General features: G+C 53.4%; 1 protein-coding gene across 2 annotated transcripts in view; it reads left to right on the top strand.

The window, feature by feature from the left end:
• Positions 1–18905, top strand: part of Ftz-f1 (ftz transcription factor 1) — a 353164-nt gene that overhangs the window by 195381 nt on the left and 138878 nt on the right. For both annotated transcript variants that reach the window (XM_077675587.1, XM_077675592.1), the window contains one exon: positions 8053–8355. In XM_077675587.1, coding sequence (XP_077531713.1) covers positions 8053–8355 — 303 coding nt within the window. The remainder of the gene's footprint in view (positions 1–8052; positions 8356–18905) is intronic.

Genomic DNA, 18905 nt, shown 5'->3' with positions numbered 1-18905 from the left:
CTATGAGCGTTCGACGAAAAGTGGCCGGGCGCGATGGTTGAGCAAGAATGCATTACCAGTAGTGAACGGGCTGACGCTTCAGCGCTGCACTACAGAATCACTTATATAAATCAGTTTCTGGGCTCCGATTGGTAACTCAGTCGCAAATACATGGGTGGAGCTGCGATCCAAGAAATGTAATTTGGTTGTAGTTGGGGAAAGTTCGTATGGGGTCACCCGTTCTGGTAGCCGGCTTTCCAAGACAGCGTGGAAAAAAGTAACGCTATGTGTCTTTTGGAAGATCTGAATGGGCGGCATTGTCTCCTGCGCTCTGGCCCCTGTTGCTTCACTTCCAAAGTATGGCATGTGGGCTTCCGAGCAACGCGCTGCTGCGTTGCGGGAAAGCGGCCTCGGCAGTTGCCCGCCGTGGATTGCATCGTGATTGCAAAGCGGAAGCTGCACGTGTCCGTTCGCATTTCTCTCTCTCTCTCTCTCTCTCTCTCTCTCTCTCTCTCTCTCTCTCTCTCTCTCTCTCTTGCCTGCAGCCGAGCCGGTTCGAGGTCTCTGGCAATTTATGGCTGGACTTAGCACTCGCCGCACTCGCTTTCTGTGCTGGTTTATCGGTGTACACAAGCACACTTATTGAAACAAAAGGAAAGTGGTTATACGTGCTGGAAAAACACCTTACTTTTGAGGGGCGTGGGGTGGGGGGGGGGGGGGGGGAGCTTTAAGCATAAGGTTGCCATGCTTTGAAGAAGAAACTCGCACACGAGGAAGAAATAACGGGACAGCGAGCCAACACTTATCGCAGTCCCACTGGTCACGGGCAAGCTCGTCGTCAGGCAGCTCGTCACACGGACCTTTTGGCTCGAAGCTTTCTAGACATAAGAATTCCCTGGGAGTGCGTGTTATGTTCGCTTAGGTGCCCACTGGAGCCTGTGCGCGAAGCTGTGAAACGCTGGCTGGATTTTTGGGGCAGAAATGTCGGAAGTTTCTCATGATCCGCTGTCCACACCGGTCGTGACTAAACAGTAGCAGAAAAAAGGCGCGGTGGAAAAAGTTTCCTGGCGGCGAATTCCGTCGTTTCATTCATCATTGGTTTCCATTCCAAAGGAGGGCTTCACTGCCTTAGATTTTGTTTAAGGCGTACTTGTATATATAAGTAATTATTTGTAGTATGATTGGTACACCGTAAAGTTCCGAGAGAGCGCCCTCCCCGAAACATCGCCTGCCTCCCTTTAGCAGTAAAGTATTCAATTTACTAAAAGACCCCAAAGGCCGCCCACCACATAAAATCGTTGGCTTTAGCGCCAATGATTGAAGAATATAAACACGAATCACCTATTCATGTGTTGATGTGGCCACTTTTTTTGTAGTTTTTAGCGCCTGACCCGATAGTTCGCCCATCCCGTATTTTTCGTTTGATATCTCCGCACTTTGGGTGAGTGTCCTTTCGGTACATTACGGTATATTTTATTTGGCGTGAACCCTACCCCCGAGCGAAGCCGCTCACGTTCCCCGATATTGCCATCGTGTATCTTCTGTGCGAGCGCTCGAACGACTGCGCCGGCGGCAAGGCATTACTGCTCCCAAATGGCCGCGCCGAACGTTTAGTTAACTCGAGAGAGCGAAAAAAAGAAGCCGCCTAGGGTAGTGCACGGCGCACCAGCACCGGTCAAGGTGCAACGTGTCCAAGTGAGGCGAAGGTTGCGATCCGGCAGGACCTTCTGCGCCCAGGCCCCGGAGGCAGAGGTCGGGGGTGAGGAGGGAGGCGGAGGTCGCTTTCTCCGCCGTCTCTTCGCCCGGGCCTCTCGCCGACGTTGGCGGCGTCCGGCCTTCTCGGCGGAGGCCGCCTCGAAGGCTCCGTCCGTTTCTTCCTCCTGCCTCACCCGGCGCTCTACTGCAGATCGCCACGAGGTCGCCGCGCTGCCAGCCCGTGTTATTTCTGCCGCTGGACGAAAGGCAGCAGCCGCCTTTGTCCGCACATTTCCGGGAATCTCACTTGTTTGCATCAAAGTGGCCTTGCGATCTCCGCGAATGGCCGCTGTCGGAACCCTCTGCTTGCCGAGCAGCTATGTTCTATTAGTTTTGCATTCGGCGGCTTGGCTGAGTTGAAGGGGCTACCTCGTGAGGGTTCAGGCTGCTCACCAAGGCCACGCGAACTGGCGCCACCTTCGGCCACCCGCGGGTGTCGGTGTCGCGTGCAAAGCAAGCTTGCCTGCCCGTTTGAGTGTTCCGAAATTGCCGACTGTGCACGCCGCGGCGCTGCGCTCCTGGGGAGAAAGCGCCCCTTGCTCTGAGCACGCGCCTGACGGCGTGTGCCGACCGTGGCTCGGTGGCTAAGTAGTTCAGCTGCTAAGCTCGCGGGTTGTGTTTCCGGTGTCAGTTCTACTGCTGGTTACTGATATGGTGAACAAAAGCGCTCTTGCGCACGGAATTTTATATTAAGGTCGAAATTAATCCAATGCCCTCCACTGCATTCAGCAGCGCGCCTCAGAGGGCCTGTGTGGGTGGTTGTACAGTTACCGCTTCTGGTTAGCGATAGTGTGTGTGGGAGGATAATGCTTCGCATTAAAACCTTTTTCATGCGCTGCACTGGTCGAATTTTCAAGGCCAAGGTTTAAGTGGGAGGGAGGCCAAAGTAGCCGTGAATCAGGGAAGCTTTCAAAAACGGTAGCGTCTTCTTGAGCTAGCTTGAGCGAATAGTCAGGGCAGGGCGAAACAGGGAGAGCGTATACTCTTTCGATACGAGGTGTGAGACCGCATATAATAATAATGATAATGATAATAATAATAATGGTTATTTGCATCAAAGATACATCATGCAGGAGACCTGCAGAAAAAGCTGGTGCGATGCCGGCTTGACAAGGCTGCAGTCCCCGCGAACGTTTGAGAGGTATTCTCGCCTTATTAAAGGCGGCTTGCTCCATTCTTGATAAGCGAAGGACAAAAAGAGCTTAGGGTCTGTAGAAACGTGTCGAAAGCGGAGCATCCCGGAGAGTTGTGGAAGCAAGAATGGTGGGTGCAATGCTCAGATAAGTAAAGCAGGAATGTTGATTAGACTCTTCTAGAAAACATTCGAACTGGGCCTTTAATGGAGCCATGTAGACAGAATAGAAGTTTGTTTTATTCGAAAGATTTCGTGTTTTATAGTGTCCCCAGCGCTTGTCCGGATACAAACGATGCTTTATTCACTGAGAAGTTAATCAATTTAGGTTAAGATTTTGATTTTCTTGCTAAACGGTGTGTTTTCGTGGTCCGCAATGACGTCACAGGAACTGACCGCTGTGCAGCCGATTCGGAAATCTTGTTTACCGTTAGGGAACCTAGATGGCGCCCCCATACCGTTGCAAGCCGTTTTCTGCCTTGGGTTTGTTTTGACCGTATTTAAACCTGACTTGTTTTTGTTCTGGGAGAAAATAATCGTTGCGTGAAACATAGAGCTCCCTCGACAAACATGGTCACGTAAGGCACCCTGCTTGCATCAATCGGCCAGTGTTGTCTGTGGCAACCCCAAAGCTCCGCAGTGCTGTGTAGCTAAACCAAGCATAGTGCGCGCAGTACCAACAGCAGTACGCATCGGTGCTATGTTTACGTGGGCTTTCGTAACTTCCACTGTTTGTCCCACCATTCTTACTGATATAAGAAGAATGTGCGCTGAATTTAAGCGTAAATAGCTCGTTCGGTATGCTGATAAGCTCTGCCTAAATCGCGCTTGCTTTTGCCGGCCTCCGCCAATCGTAGAGCTGGCTGGTATGACATCATAAGGTTCTGTTGCGGGAAATGAGCTACTGGGTCGCATGGCCATACCCTTTTTTCCTGATTATATCGCTGATTTGAGCGAAGTTTACGTTAAAAGTGGGGTCAGTTTGATTCTAACGAGGCAATCTTTTGACTGAACCAAACTTGTGTTTTCTCTTCATGGGGCTCCTTTAAGGAATTACACTGTAGGCAGAGCACGTAATGCGTCGCTGGGTGACAAGCGGTCTAACCGTGTGAATCTGGATAGCTTTATTTAAACAGATGCTGATATGCGCTGACCTCTGTGAATATTCTCATGTACGCGATCTCTTCACGGAAGCCTAAATGAGTCCGCATTGCAGATTTTTCTCACAATCGGTGTTGGTAAATGCGACTTTTTTTTAGTGTTGTTGCCAGAAATATAATAAAGGACGTCATCTCTTCATGAACAGAGAAACATCCGCGGAAGGACAGTGTTATAAAAAGATCATGTGCATGTAAACAGTAACAGCATTATGAAAATCATCAATGATTCTAGCCGAAGTTTTTGATAGTGCTGTTTCGCTCGCGCTCTCCTGCGTTTGCTGTGCCTTCGCCGGGAGTCATGCGCTGGCTGTTCGTCTGGTGCCCGCGCGTCTGTCCTGCGGCGGTTCGGCGCCAACTCCCTAGGTGGCGCTTACCGCTACCGCCCGACTTGCGCCCTACGGCATACGCCTCATTTGATCGCGCTGGTCGGGAAAAAGAAAAAGAAAAAGAAAAAAACCTAAATGAGACCACTCATCATCGTACCTTAAGGTCGTCAGCGTGCTAGCTTTCTCTCGCTCTCTGAAATAGGTGCGTGCGAACGCGTCAATTCGCTCATGGCGCCAAGCCAATTTTCGGCGTGTTGCCTCGCGTTGGAAAACAGGGGCGCTTTCCCGGCCAAGTGCGAGTTTATTCCTTACTTCAGCGGTGCGTCTTCAGCGAGCGAGCGTTCCTGGGGGAAGAAACGAACAGAGCGAGAATGCTGGTTTGTACGGGGCGGTATATCGGATTAATTGAGGGTCGAATTTCATGCTCTCCAGCGGGTGCTTTCGTCTCTGTGACGCGGCACGAAAAGCCCCATAGTTTGCCTTCCAGATTTACCAGTGACTATCTTCATTTGGCGCCATTTTAAAATTCAATCATAAACTCTGTATGCTGGAAGTATTTTAATTTCCCGTTTCCTACCAGGAGTTGGCGCTTGGCCAGAGTAAGCTCAGTTAACTTCACCTACCAGGCTGTCTTGTCGCTTCTCTGTCACGTGCGAGGATTTTCCGTACACTACTATCTTCGGTTTCTACATGTACATGTAGATGCAGCATTTGAGCAGTATTCATCAAAATGTCTTCTATCCCTCCCCTATCCCTCAACCCTTAGACCTTGTATCCCATAGGAAGAAATAAACCAGTAGAAGAAACTTCTCCAGGGGCCAGAACAAATATTTGAGAAAATGGTTGACTCACGATTAAATTACTGACGTTTCGACTGGAGGACCACTCAGATGAAGACTGCTCCTCCAGTGGAAACGTCAGTAATTTTTAATCGTGAATCAACCATTCTCTCTCATATATATATATATATATATATATATATATATATATATATATATATATATATATATATATATATATATATATATATATATATATATATATATATATATATATATATATACAAGAGAAGAAAAACTTCGAACAAGGTAAAAGCACGATTGTGGCCTACGTTTCAGCAAAGAGAACTTGCTTTCCTCAGGGTAAGGAAAGCCCTGAGGAAAGCAAGTTCTCTTTGCTGAAACGTAGGCCACAATCGTGCTTTTACCTTGTTCGAAGTTTTTCTTCTCTTGTGTTCTCTACCATCTTCAAAGTTCTACTACTCCCTATATATATATATATATATATATATACTTGAGAAAATGTAGACGCACGATTAACAACAAAAACAGTGGTTTACTGACGTTTCGACTGCGGGACCAGTCTTCATCGACTTACTCAAGATGAAGACTGGTCCCGCAGTCGAAACGTCAGTACACCACTGTTTTTGTTTTGAATCGTGCGTCTACCATTTTCTCAAGTATTTTTTCTGGCTCCTCGAGAAGTTTTTTATTTACTGCTTATATATATATATATATATATATATATATATATATATATATATATATATATATATATATATATATATATATATATATATATATATATATATATATATATATATATATATATATATATCGCTTGTGCGGAATACTGCCAGTAATGGGGTCGGCATTAGGTGTCCCTTTCAGAGCGAATCTTCCTATGTCTCACTGATGGCGTATGTCGCGCCGAAAACGCACTGCAGGAAGGGCGGCTTGCGCTGACAATGACGATGATTATCGTGGGTGAAGGGAAAGAAAAAAAACCCTTTCTGTGGCCGGAATTGAGCCTGCGTTCCTCGCGTTTACGAAGCCACCGTCTATCCGATTGCGCCATTCCGAAACGGTCGGAGCAGTTTGGATGAATGACGCACCCCTCCGTCTAACGACGACAATGGTTGAACGCGAAGCTTTCTGCGTGCGAAATGAAATGGCGAAGGGTCATACTCAAAGCCGCTGCCATCAAAGTGCAAACTGCGTGCGAGTCAAAGCTCAACGAGTCAAAATCTAAAGTGCGTCAAACGAGTCAAAGTGCGAACTCAGATGACAACCAAGGAACCCCCCACGAGAAAGCTTCTCGTTCAACCATCCTCGTCGTCAGACGGAGGGGTGCGTCATTTTTTCTAATTTTCCACGTCCATGCACCCCTCTCCAAATCCAAACTGCTCCGGCCGTTTCGGAATGGCGCGATCGGATAGACGGTGGCTTCTTAAACGCGAGGAACGCAGGGTCAATTCCGACCACAGCAAGCGTTTTTTTTTTTTTTTTTTTTTTTCCCCTTTCCTTTCCCTTCAGTTACCGCTAGCAGAAACCGCTGTAGGTGTATGTGCCATTTTTAAGTTTTTTTGGCGCCGCTGACTCGGCGCTCTGTGGTGGCCTAACTTAAATTTGAGTCTTCACGATAGCCGACGTGCCCGGTACGTACAGTTGCATAGCGACGCAGCCGAATCCTACGGGTTACAGCACGCGTCTTATTGCCGCCCTAATAATCCACGGGCACAGTCTCGTAGCCTGCTCGTGTTTGAGCAGCGACGTTCCCACGCCGCCACATCTTGTCGTACGAGGGTTCCTAGAGTCTGGGAGGAGCGGACGGTAAAGAGGGGATAGCCGCGGCGTGAAGCGACGAGTTTTTTCCTCGCGCCAGAACGGCCCAGAGACGTGTGAAGTGACGCTGGCCAGAGTCTCGTCGTGAGCACTTTTCGTTGGCGCCAGCCCAGCTCAGCTCACTGCTCGGCATAAACATGCGCCGTCTTTAAGCCGTTTCGCGAGCACCAAAGAAGCGCTCAGCACTGCGGCCATCGAGAACGCTACATCTCGATCTTTGGGGGGGATCCCGCGGGTGAAAGAAGAAAAAAAGTTTGTCCGTGTGAATACGCTCGTGGACCCTACCACCTGGCGTGTGCGGCAGGAGCTGAAGAAAGTGTGCTGGCGTTCGTAAGGAGGCTCGCATTATTCGGCGCCCTGTTTGCGACGAGAAGAGCGCGGGGCAGAGGAACCCAAACAAACGGCGGACCAGGAAAAGCCGAAAAGCGGAGAAAGTGGCGATCGGAAGCGCGCCGCTGCCGCCGCCGCCAGTGAAAGTTTTTTCCGCGCGCGACCTTGCTCCACTTCCGCGTCCCAGTGGCCCAGACTCGCGGGGCCTCCCCTCCTCCTCGTCGGCCCTCGCGCGCCGCTCTCGCCGCGCGCCCTCCCATTGGCTGCCGCTTAGTAGGTCACCGCGCTCTTTTTCTTCTCGCTTTTTCTCGCGCGCCGGCTTGCGCGCGCGCGCTTTTCTTTTTCCTTTCGTTCGCCCCCTTCCCTGCGTGGTTTTCTTTCTGCTGCCCCCCTCGCTTTCCGGTCGCCGTGGTTCTCCGCCGCCTTCCTCTCGCCGCGTGCTACTTGTTGACTGCCGCGCGGCATTCACTATCGTTTGCCGTCGCGGCCCGACCGGCTGCGTGTTGCCCGCCGTCCCGGCCGTCTGTGCGCGCGAGCGACTTGCCCCCGTCAAGTGCGCGTCACCCGTGTGCCAGTCTTGTTCGACTCTGTGCGCGTGTTCTCTGCTGCTGCCATGCGCCTCCTGCCGGGTGGCTGACCCGCGGCGAGTTTGTGTCCGGGATTCGCGGCGGCCCTTGGATTATTGCGCGCCGCCAAGATGATGTCCCCGTTCATGGACGGCGCTCCGTTCTTCTACTCTCCCCCAGGCGCCGTGCTGAGCTCCTCGGGGCCCCCGCCGCAGCCGCAGCACGGCGACGGGTACCCGGACGCTCCGGACACCAAGGAGGGCATCGAGGAACTGTGCCCCGTGTGCGGCGACAAGGTGTCGGGCTACCACTACGGCCTGCTCACGTGCGAGTCCTGCAAGGGCTTCTTCAAGCGAACCGTGCAGAACAAAAAGGTCTACACGTGCGTGGCCGACCGCAGCTGCCACATCGACAAGTCGCAGCGGAAGCGCTGCCCCTTCTGCCGCTTCCAGAAGTGCCTCGACGTCGGCATGAAGCTCGAAGGTGAGTGCCCCCCATGCTGCCCTACCACTGTGCGCCAGTCGTCGCGCGTCGCCCATGGTCGGCCCCCGCGCGGCGACCCTGTGTGCGCGCGCCACGACCGGCATGCGGCTCTCGTGACGGGCCGTCGGCGCTCGAGGAAACCAGTTTCGCGCAAGAAGGCCTGCCTGCTTAGTCACCGCACCTGCTGTCCCGGCACGGTACGCGCAGCTCGACATGTAACTTCATTAGCGCCCAGGGGAGGAGCGTCCCGGGGTTGTTCGTGGACTCCGTCCGCAGTGGGTTTCGTTGCACGAGGCTCCCTTCAGCGGGCTGCCGGCACGCGTGCGTGCTACCGCCGGCGCGCTTCAAATCTGGCGGCAGGAGGATGCAGAGGGCGCTTGAGCCCAGCGCGCATCGATCGGGCCCTTTCACTCGGACTGGGCTCGCGGCCGGAGCCTCGTTTCGCGCGACCCGTGCGCGGACGTGGCCTCTTTCCGGCCCTCCCTTGACCCACTTCCGCACTGCTGCCGCCAACGGGCTGGGCCTTCGTGCTTGCTTGTTTAGCTGCGATGGGCATGCTTCGTCCAGAGGTCGTTTTTTCACTTCTCTGCTTGTAAAGCTCTGCGCAGTTGGTTGCAACGTAGCGAACGCTCATTCATCTGCTAGTGTAGTAGTGTTCTCGCTTTCGACGCGTCTCGTCCTCGCTTGGCAGGCGCGGCCAGCTGTGACCTCTTTCACATGTACCTTTCCGAAACACAAGTGTCTCCAATAGGGTACCTGCGCAGTGACACTGGTGTAATTCCGCTTATTCCACAGCGGGAGGCAGAAGTAAGGCCGCTTCTTTAGGTCGCCGAAATTTGTGTAGCTCTTTTGGCGGGCGCATTCTTCCCCGAACCCTTCGCGGTTAGTAGAGAACTCATTGAGCGACAGTACCACGCCGCTGCTGCGTCTGACCGCCTCGTTCGAAGGCACCGGCGTGGTACAGTGCCCTCAAGAGTAGAGAACGAAGCGAGAGTGGGATTGCATAGTTGAGGGGCAAGCCGTCGTCCTCTGTGAAAACAAGCCGTATTTGCAGGATATGTAGAACCTTGCTGATTATGCAGCTGGTAGGGAGCGCCACGAAGTGTGTGGTGCGTTATTGGGACGTTGGAGCGCAAAGTGTATAGGCGACTCAGTTTCCCCGTTGCACCCGACCTGCCTTGCGAATACTGTTCAGTTACAACCCGACGCGGTGGCTCAGAGGCTAACGCATTGTGTTGGTGAGCCGGAGGACGCGGGTTCGATTCCCGGCCGCTTTTCCGATGGAGGCCAAAATGGCCGTGCGTTGACATTTTGGCGCCCGTTAGAGGTCCCCAGGTGGTCAAAATTAAACCAGAGCCCTCCACTAGAGCGCGCCTTATCGCCTGTGTAGCGTCGGCGCGTTAAACCTCATAATCAGTCAATCTGTTCAGTTACAACGGTATATTGTGCACAGCTTAAATCTCTCAGCAGGGTCAGGGTGCATCATATACATTGAAGTATCTGGAGTGGGCCTCTTTGCGTACTTATTGGAACTCATCGCGAAAATCGGAGCATTCTCGACCTTAGTGGAGTCGCGTACGCGGAATGGCAAGCTCTAGGCTTGCTGCGGTTCATGCCGGTGCCTGGCTCAGTGGGCCCTGGTGAGGTGTGCCGGGAGCAGGTGTTCGGCAGCAGCAGGCGCTCTGCGGTGCCGCTGCTCCGCCGCTATCGCGTCTTCGGATCTCCGCTGCCATGGGCGCGCACGCGGTGGGACAGTGAGGCTTGGCGGGCGGTACCGTGCGCTCCCTACGCCGGCGGCGTGGTTCTACAGCTCTGCGGCCACTAGTTACGCCACGCGTGAAGTATTCATGCAATATCTCTGAAGGAGAACACCGCTGTGCGTCGTTGAAAGTGCGGCACCCAGAGAGACGGGACGTCGTTCCGCATATCGCGTCGAAATCGTGATGTCCTGGTGCTGCAGACGTAGCCTATTGTGGAATGTTTTCGCTATTTGCGGCCAGTTTTCATTCGTGTGCTGAGCTTAGGCTCGCCGTCCGCCTATTGCACGCACGGCGGTGCACGTTTAGGTGCCCCTCAGATTATTTTGCGCGTTCGGCTGAGCCTCGCACCACTCTCACTATGTAGAATTCCCTGCGGCTGTCGGGTCGCGGCATAACTGCGGGAATAATTAAGTTGTCGCTGTCGTCTGCTGTGCATCGTACGGGTATAAAAAGTGCGATGCCATGTTCATCTTTTCACAAGTATGTTTGTTTTATGCATGTTCGCGCCTTCTCTCTTGCGAGCGTGTGGTCGCCGGTACGATTCCCGAACGTGGCGGTTGTTTTTCTGGTTCTGTCGAATGAGCGGACACTTGGTTCTGCGGCATCTCGGCAGGCGTTAAAAAAGCAATAGGAGACAAATCGTTCGAGTATGAGATTGTTGAGCACAAATTTGAGTTCTCCAAAGCACTGCCGCCGTGCGCCGTCCGGCTTCGAGACCCTTGTCTTTCGAACATGGGTGGCCGTCAGCCTCTCCGCATGTAGCCTGCCTCGCTAAACGGTGTGGCACCAGGTCGAGCTGTCGCCCCCTCGGTGCCCTACTTGTGCCGCAAGCCTGTCGCTCTAGGTCCCGCCGTGGTTTCGCCCCCCTTTGCACGAGTATTTTGCTCTCGCTTTACCCTTTTTCCTGTGAGCAGGTGCTTTTTCTCGAATGTGGACGCTTCCGCCGTCTCGCTCACTTCGCTAGTTGGAACGCAGCGATGCAAGTGGAGCGCGTCGGTTTTGGAGCAGAGCTCGGGTCGGAACTTGCGGATGTCGGCTTCGCGACCGTTCGCTCTCGAACCCCGTGCGTGTGTAGAGAACGCTGTTCTCCCCGATTTTCCACCTCCGGCGTGGCCGTCGCGGTGGCTGGCCGTTTACCGTGGCGTGGACACGAGTGTGTCTGGTTCTGTTCCCTTTTCCACTCGGCTGCCCCGTCAGTGTGCGGAGAAGCTGCCCTGGCCGCGGTTGCGTAACGCCGCTCGCGCGGGGAAAAGAACAGGTTCCTTTCGCCGCTCTTTTTCTCTTTTCCCCCCTTTCGCTGACCGAGACGACAAAGCCAGCTGCGCGTGTCTCTGCACACTGTAGGCGCTATTGAACGGGCAGTGGAAAATGTAAAAACGAAAGCGGCCTGTCACTCGTTGACGAGCGTGTCGACTCGGCGGCCGGAGGAGGGCTTCGGCCCCGCGCGTGCGTAGGCTCGAACCTGGCTGCACTGTCGCAATCACGCGGCCAGATTGCTCTGTTTGCGGCGACAGAGTGCCCCCTAGTGCATCCCCGCAGCAGACGCTTTTCACAAGCTTTGTGAACCCGGAAGGCTGTCACAGGGATCGTTTGCGCGTATACTCAGAGAAACGCGACGTGTCGTTGCCGCACACCCGGTGAATGATTCGACTTTGTGACTTCTCAGGGTTCGCTTTGTCATCCCATCGCAGCCAGAACCGTGCGGTGCTCAGTGTTTTCGTCGCTTGTTTTGAAACCGCTTTAAAAAAAAAAAAAAACACCCGGTTGCACAAATCGCGGCTGCGACAGCTCGAGGTTGTTTTTTTGTTTGTTTGTTTTGTTTTTTGTTTTAAGGAATGCAAAGGAGCTCTTGCGTGCTCGCGTTTCTCACTCGTTAGGCTTAAGTGAATGTACAGTACGTCTAGTGAGGCCTAATTCAGTCCTATAGAAGTAGGGCGGATCGTACGGACCAGGTGTCGCTCTTCCCATTCTCTTCGCGTTCACTATCGAGTTAACCTCTCGCGTTCGCAAAACCGATGTTCTAAATGCGAGGGTGGCCGATGACTATGTTGATTTTATTTTGACGGCTTCGGGTGGTCGAGCGGGCGGCGAGTTTCTGCTCCGAGAACCGTCGTGTCGTCTGTCAACGGAGCGCTTTGCTCACTACTGCGTCTAGGGCTCTCTCCAGCGCAGCGCTGCCCACTGGCCCACTCGATCACATCGCGCCCTAGTAACAACCGTTCGGCGCGGGCGAGTTGTTGGTGCCGTCGCCAGTTCCTCTCGGCCGAGCCGCGCGGCTACTTGGCGCGTCCGGCCACGTAATATGCGCGTATCCAGCGCCGACCGAGCGAACCGGGTCAGGCCGCCGCCGATCGGCTACTTGCGCGGGCCCCGTTCCCGCGGCTGTCAGCACCACCCCGGGTCACGATGCTGCGCTCGTAGCCCCTTCCGCTCTGCCGGTGTCAACCCTTTACGGCGGAGGCACACACGTTTGCGCTAGCGTGCGTCGATACGCGTGTCCGTGCAGGAGGGGCCCCCGCGCTTCCGGTGGCTCTTTCTCGTGCCCTCAACGCGAGAAATGGTTACCGCAGCCGTGGCCCTATCGGCCGTCCATTCTCCCGGGTGTGGTAAAGCATCGCTGCCCAGCTGCGACGCTTGGCTGCCGCCCCGCAAGATAGCACCACAATCGGGGCCGTGCGTCGCAGTGCATCGGTGGTGTGCAGTTGCGCGCAGTTGTTTGCTACGACCCCCAATCGTCCATTACTAGTTTCCTCGTAGCGCAAGGCTGCGCAGACGGACTCGCGACAGATATCACGTCCGTGTGTTTTTATTGATTGTTTACGTGCTATTTGTCAGGCTTCTCGCTGACAGCTGCCACGTCGCTTACGTTTGTCGAGCAGTAGCCACGTTTATTGCCGCTCGCGCGGCTTTTATTTTTCCGTCCGCGCTAGCAATCACTTGCCTTGTTTTTCTTTCGTGCACGGACATATTTCTTGACTCAGTCAATCGCCCTGTGGTATAGAGCCGGGGAATTAAAACAGCTTAGACAACGGGGAAAGGTACTGGGAAAGGGAGAAAAAAGAAACACCCAAAAAGTGGCCAGTGCGCGATTACACTTGTCGGTTAATGTGCGACGCTTGTCCGAGTTGTAGCCCATTTGACATGTATGCCTCTTGTTATAATAGGAATGGGGACCGGGCCTTCCAAGCTCTTTCAGTCTGCCGTAGGCGAACTCGATTTGCAGTACTTCATTGGCGCAGTCTATGACCACAGGTCTCCGAGCCCGCTGTGACTTAGCGCAGTGTTCCTTTATCCTCGTTGGAGCGCCTCCGTGCATGCTTGCATTATGGGCTACTCACATGCTTACACCTATCGGCGACACGTTCCTCGTGTATACCGCGGTCACCATGGGGTGCGGCGACTACAGTGGAATAACATGGCGAAGAAATTCACGTGGAAGGTTCGCTCCTCGTGCCGCCACAAACCGCGTCGTGTGCACTCGTAGCGCGCCAACAAGAATTCATTGCCTCGCTCGCCTTGTCAGCCTGTTCATTCCGTTTTTTCACCTTAGCTACGAAGGCAGCTGTACGAACCCGTGCGCCGCGCGCGCGTTGGTTGCAGAGGGCAGTATTCGAAGCTCACGTCAAGGAATATCTGCCCATTGTTAACGCCCATGTCGCAGCCCCACACCGCTGTACGTAGCTGGTGAAACGAGGTACGTATACGTAGTGCAGGCACTGTTAAGTCAGTTTCCCCGAGGCGTTGTTGTGGACGGGAGGGAGGAGGCCGTCTGTAGACACGCGGATTCAAGTGTAGCCTGTTGGGGCATTGCGGCGGCGAGTTCAACAAAGGCCATGTGTGGAGGCTTTTTAAAGGGAGGTTCCAAAGGCCGTATTTTGCTCACATTTGACGCCCGACGTGGGGGGGGGGGGGGCTTATGTATTTAAAGTAGCTTCGTCAATCCCCTTGTCCCTAAAGCCCCGCCATACTGCTGTCGTCCACCGCCCAGGTTAAGTAGCGCCAAGCGGCCCTCCTCCTTTCCTTTTCTCCGCGCTATGGAAAGGGATGTGCCGCCATGTTTTGTTGCCAGCATATCCGCCGCCGACTCGCAGCCTGTTGGTGTACGCATTGGATGGAGTTGCGTTATTACTTTGATTCCCAAGCTGTGTCTAAGTCCTTCCCCTAGTGCTTTCGTCCGTCGTATAGGGAACATGATCCTGATTTTCTGTGGACCTCAAACATTTGAAGTTATTAAAATCTGAGTTTACCTCGAGCGAGCGACCGACATTTTTCTATTGAGCATGTCGAAATGCTTTTGTTACGCACAGCTGCTTCTAATCGCAAGGGGAGCGTGTGAGAATCGACTGGTAACGGCGTCCTATCCAACACCTAAAATGAGTTTGGTGACTACTTTAGTTCACGAAATGCGCGGTACGCTTGTAGTTTAAAGTGCGTGAGTCAAGAATTTTGTATTTCCAAAAGAGCAAGGCTGTAGCGTCGGCGCGTTCAACCTCATAATCAATCAATCAAGACTAAAAGGCCTACCGAACTAGTAGTGGCAGAGAATGGTACATACAGTAGCCAGCGCTGTCTGCCGTTCCGGTAGAGCGGCCGATCGCCGTCATGCCTTCTGAGCGAGAAGACTAGTGGAGCTTCGTGCGAGCTGAGCTTGCTTATTTATGACGTGTTCACAAGTCAGGGTGAGAATCAAGTTGAGAGCGCGCTCAGGGAGCCGCAGCACAGTGCGCGTCGTTTGGTGGTTCCCTACGTCAGGAAGTGTACACAGACAATGCTGTCCAGCCGCAACAGTGAAAGTTCCCTCTCTGGAGCACCACCCTCACAAGAGGGACACGCCGTGGGCGCACGGCAAGGCTGCATACCCACAACACATGAGGATCTTGCAGGCTCGACACAGCGCGGCAAATAGGTGAAGATGGGGCGACGCATGCTGCAGTGCAACAACTGTAGCTTTCAGGTGGTGTCGAGCGCCGCCGCGGCATCCTTTGCCGTCCGCTGCATTCACCAAAGCACAATGCCGTAGTCCACGTACGCTACGTAAGAACCCTTCTTGACGCAACATTACAGGTGCCGCTGTGTGCGTTGACCTGAAGTCCCTCCATATGCGTTTTGCGTTTACCCACCCCGTTTCTCATCCCTTTCGGAGAGCTAACACGGTTTGCGCGAACGTCAGAACTGCACGCCAACGACAACAACTAAGAGATGGGAAAGAGGGATGACACAGGGCAGTAACTATAACGTATAAGTGGTGTTGCGCGGCAGTGCGGCATCCTTTGCCGTCCGCTACACTCACAAGTGCCCTGGCCCACGCACATCTTGCCGCCAAACCGCCCAGCCGGTGGGTGCGTTTAGCTAAAGCCGTCCATGTGCTTTCTACGTTCACGCACCGCGTTCCTCGTCCACTTTCGAGAGCTACTCGGTCATCCATCGCAGCAATGTTGTTCGTCTGCCGCCGCCGCTTCTCGTGGTAACATCGCTCGCTCCGTCGCCCCTTTGGTCAGACAGGCAAAGCTCACTCCATGGCCTCCCCGTGTCTGCCCATGGGGGTTGACAGACGGCTGTCGCCAGTCAAACCAGCGTCAGCGTGTCGGTCCGGAAATCCGTGGCTGTTTTCGTGTCTTGCGAGTGTTATCAACTAAAATTGGCCACTACCACGTAGTGGAATCAGCCAAATTGATAGGAACGTGAGTTCGTAAGTTGCACAAAGAATGTCCATGGAGAAGGAAGTAGGGGGGGCGGCTGAGCCCCCAAATGAAAATAATTCCTGCTAGGGCTGCAGTTCCTGCACGGGCTTCACATTTTTCGTTGTTTTCTTCGGGCTACTGAAGAAGTGCTGCCACGATACTTTTGTCTGTGGATGCTCGGCCGCCATGACTACTACCGCAACCGTGTCATCGCCGCGCGCCGATACACGCATTGTTACTTTGCAGCGCAGAAAGTCTATGTGGACAGCCGGAAAGCGTTCGCCGTAGGCGGAAGGGAACAAGTTTTCCGAATACGGCGGGACTAGCGTAACTGAATCAGCTACGCTTAAAAGCCTTGATTTAGTGACGCTAGGCGGGATTCGGCGGCGGCACTCTTCAAAGCATGGCGCTACTTAAAAAGAGCGGCCGTGGTGGGGGAGGGGCTTTACTTCTCCCCGAAACAGCCTTCGAACCGAGTCTCGGTGCGGGCGAAACGTGACATCGAAAGGGGAAACGTCTTCCAAGCGGGTCCGCGTGTCCCGCCAGCAGCAGGACAGCCCGGGGAGGGGGCGGAAGCAGCCCGTTTCCTTCCGGCGGTGTGGCGCTTTCTTCCCCTTGTCCCCGGCGAAACATGCGCGGCGGCGAGCCGGCGTCGTCTCCTCCGCGGAGCTGGGCGCAGCGGCTGCTCTCCTCCACTCTTGAACTTGGTAGCGGGTCCCTTGGCGTTGGTCCCGTTTCGTGGCCCGGATTGCGCGGCGGCCCGACCGGCTTCCAGCGCGCTGCTGCGTCCGCCGCTTCGGCTCGCTCGCTGGAGCCCCCGTAGCACTGCGCCTGTGGCCCCCTTCTCCGGCGCGTTCATTAATCGCGCCGCGGCCCCGCCGCTGTACAGGCCCGCTGTTCGGCCCGCAGTTCCTCCCCGAGAGTGCAGCTCTGCCCCGGTGCCACATGTCCGCCCCTTTCGAGAGCCATCCCGCCGCTCACACGGCCGAAATGCATTACAATTCTTTCAGCACTCGCTCGTACAAGGGTACTCGAATGCGTGCAGCTTTTTTTTTAGACTGTTCGTTGACTCCCCCGCGGCGTTACTCACGCTCTTTTGTTGTTCGCCGCTTCCTTTGTTTTTAAAGGCGATAGTCTTTCTTGGGCTACTTAAACCCAGAAATTTTGGTCTGTATGTCTGTCTGTCTGTCCGTCTGTCTGTCTGTAACTCGATTCAGCCACCCGGCCAAAGTAAAATGCTTACTGCGCAATAGTCAGCCCGGTTTATATGTTCATTCTTGTAAACTGGGTTGAACAAGAACAAGACATTACGCAAATATAAGACAGGAAATTAGTACACAAGGGATATTTACAGTGTTCCTTTATTAAAAAATTCCTGGATGCTTGGTTTTTCGATAGCAAATGATATTCTATATCTACAACAGAACAACTCGTACCGCCTGCTGTTGCCCGCGCCACCTCCGGGCGGCATATGAGAAATCACGCGGCCACAGCAAAGAAACGTTCCACTAGCTAGGTTTCACGTTCTGCTTGGAACGCACGTGGAGCACGGCAGCGCGGTTCTATAAACCTTGAAGTCGGCCGCCTCGATTCACGCGCGTCACCGCCGTACTGCAGCGCTGAGATCGAGGAACTCCGCCTGTAGCAGTGGAACGCGGTAAATTCAAATCGCCTTGAGCAAACCTTTAGTGTGTTTACCTTGGGATGAGCGCGTCGGAACAGGAACAGCATGAGAGGTGAGCGGGAAAGCGAAGGGGGGCATTTCCTTGGCAAATGTCTACAAAGATATCGTCTTTTGACGACATTTGCACCGAAAGCAGCAGATACGCGGCCAATTTTTTTCCTCCACCGCTCCGATGACACGACGTGCACCTGCTTCTTAGTTTCCGTGGAGGCCTTGCATTGGCACTGGAACGCGCGCTCGTGTCACGTTTCGGGGCTCTTGTAGAAGCATCCAACAAAGGCCCCTCGCAATTTCAACCTATTGTGGCGATGTCTTTTCGACAGTGTAAACGCCCTCTCGCTTGTAGGCGCACTGTACCTGATCGCTGTTAAGTGTCCTCTTCTGAGCGCTATCGAAGTTTTGGTTTCCCACCGCGGCAGTTGTATGTTTGATGTGACTGAAACAAGGAAAAAAAAGGAAGGGGGGGATGGGGAGGGGTGTATGCGGGGCGTTTCATCCAGAACCGCATGTTATTCAGGTTTATCATTTCCTACAGCGCCTCTTAGACTAAGTTCTGGTTCAGCGCATAGATCTTTAAATCAGGGCAAATTTCATTCACGTTTGTGGGTTACAGTGTTGCTTTAGAGGCTGTCGAGGCTTATACTACTGGAGCATTTATCAAACTACGACACCTTTGGTCATTTAGGTTGTATGTCTCTAGCAGTAATTTTATCTGGCTGAGCACGGGCCTCTTCCGAAAAGAGGAATAGCCACAGGTAAATAGCTCTCGCATTACTCGATTGTAAACGAATAGAAAGCATGGTCGGAAGTAGAAAGAAAACTTGTCGGGGTACTCACCCGCCAAGTTCGATCGACACACGCTCTGTCGTCTGTGACGAAACCGGAAGGGAATGAGGCTAGGCGCGCGCGTTAGTCAGTTTATTCGCAAAACTTAGAGAAAGAACGCCCTGTGCCTTGCCAACAATAGCAGTCGCCGAGTAAAACTGGTTTTCAATGTGGTTTAGTGCTGTTCCGGTCTTCAAAATTTCCGCTTTAACTGTGTTTACACCCATGAATCTTGATGGAATGAAGAATATCACACAGTTCCCCTCGTGCGGTACCGTTGATGAGATTACTGCTTACAGAGTTGATAAGTTTGCAGCTTACACAGGAACGTGACAGTGTGTGATGCTGGGATGTTCAGAAACGGATCCCGGGCAGGATGGCGACAGAGTGGTTATTGGAGATAACGGGAACAAAATCGTGAATAGCGGTGTGGTTGTATTGGCGGAAACCAAGGTATTTCTCGGTGATGCCAGATGAAACATGAGATGCAAGATGATAAAAAAAAAATTTTCAAACCGGGAATATTGAGAAAACTGGCATGCGAATGAAAGAACACGCCCGCTATTCAGTCAATATATTTCTTTGAACTAGGACGCGGGT

Source organism: Haemaphysalis longicornis, unplaced genomic scaffold, assembly GCF_048455015.1.
Source record: "Haemaphysalis longicornis isolate Haplotype H1 unplaced genomic scaffold, Haemaphysalis longicornis Haplotype H1 scaffold_1, whole genome shotgun sequence".
NCBI lineage: Eukaryota > Metazoa > Arthropoda > Arachnida > Ixodida > Ixodidae > Haemaphysalis > Haemaphysalis longicornis.
Note: the sequence above shows the minus strand (reverse complement) of the source record. Positions and strands in the feature narration are given on the sequence as shown.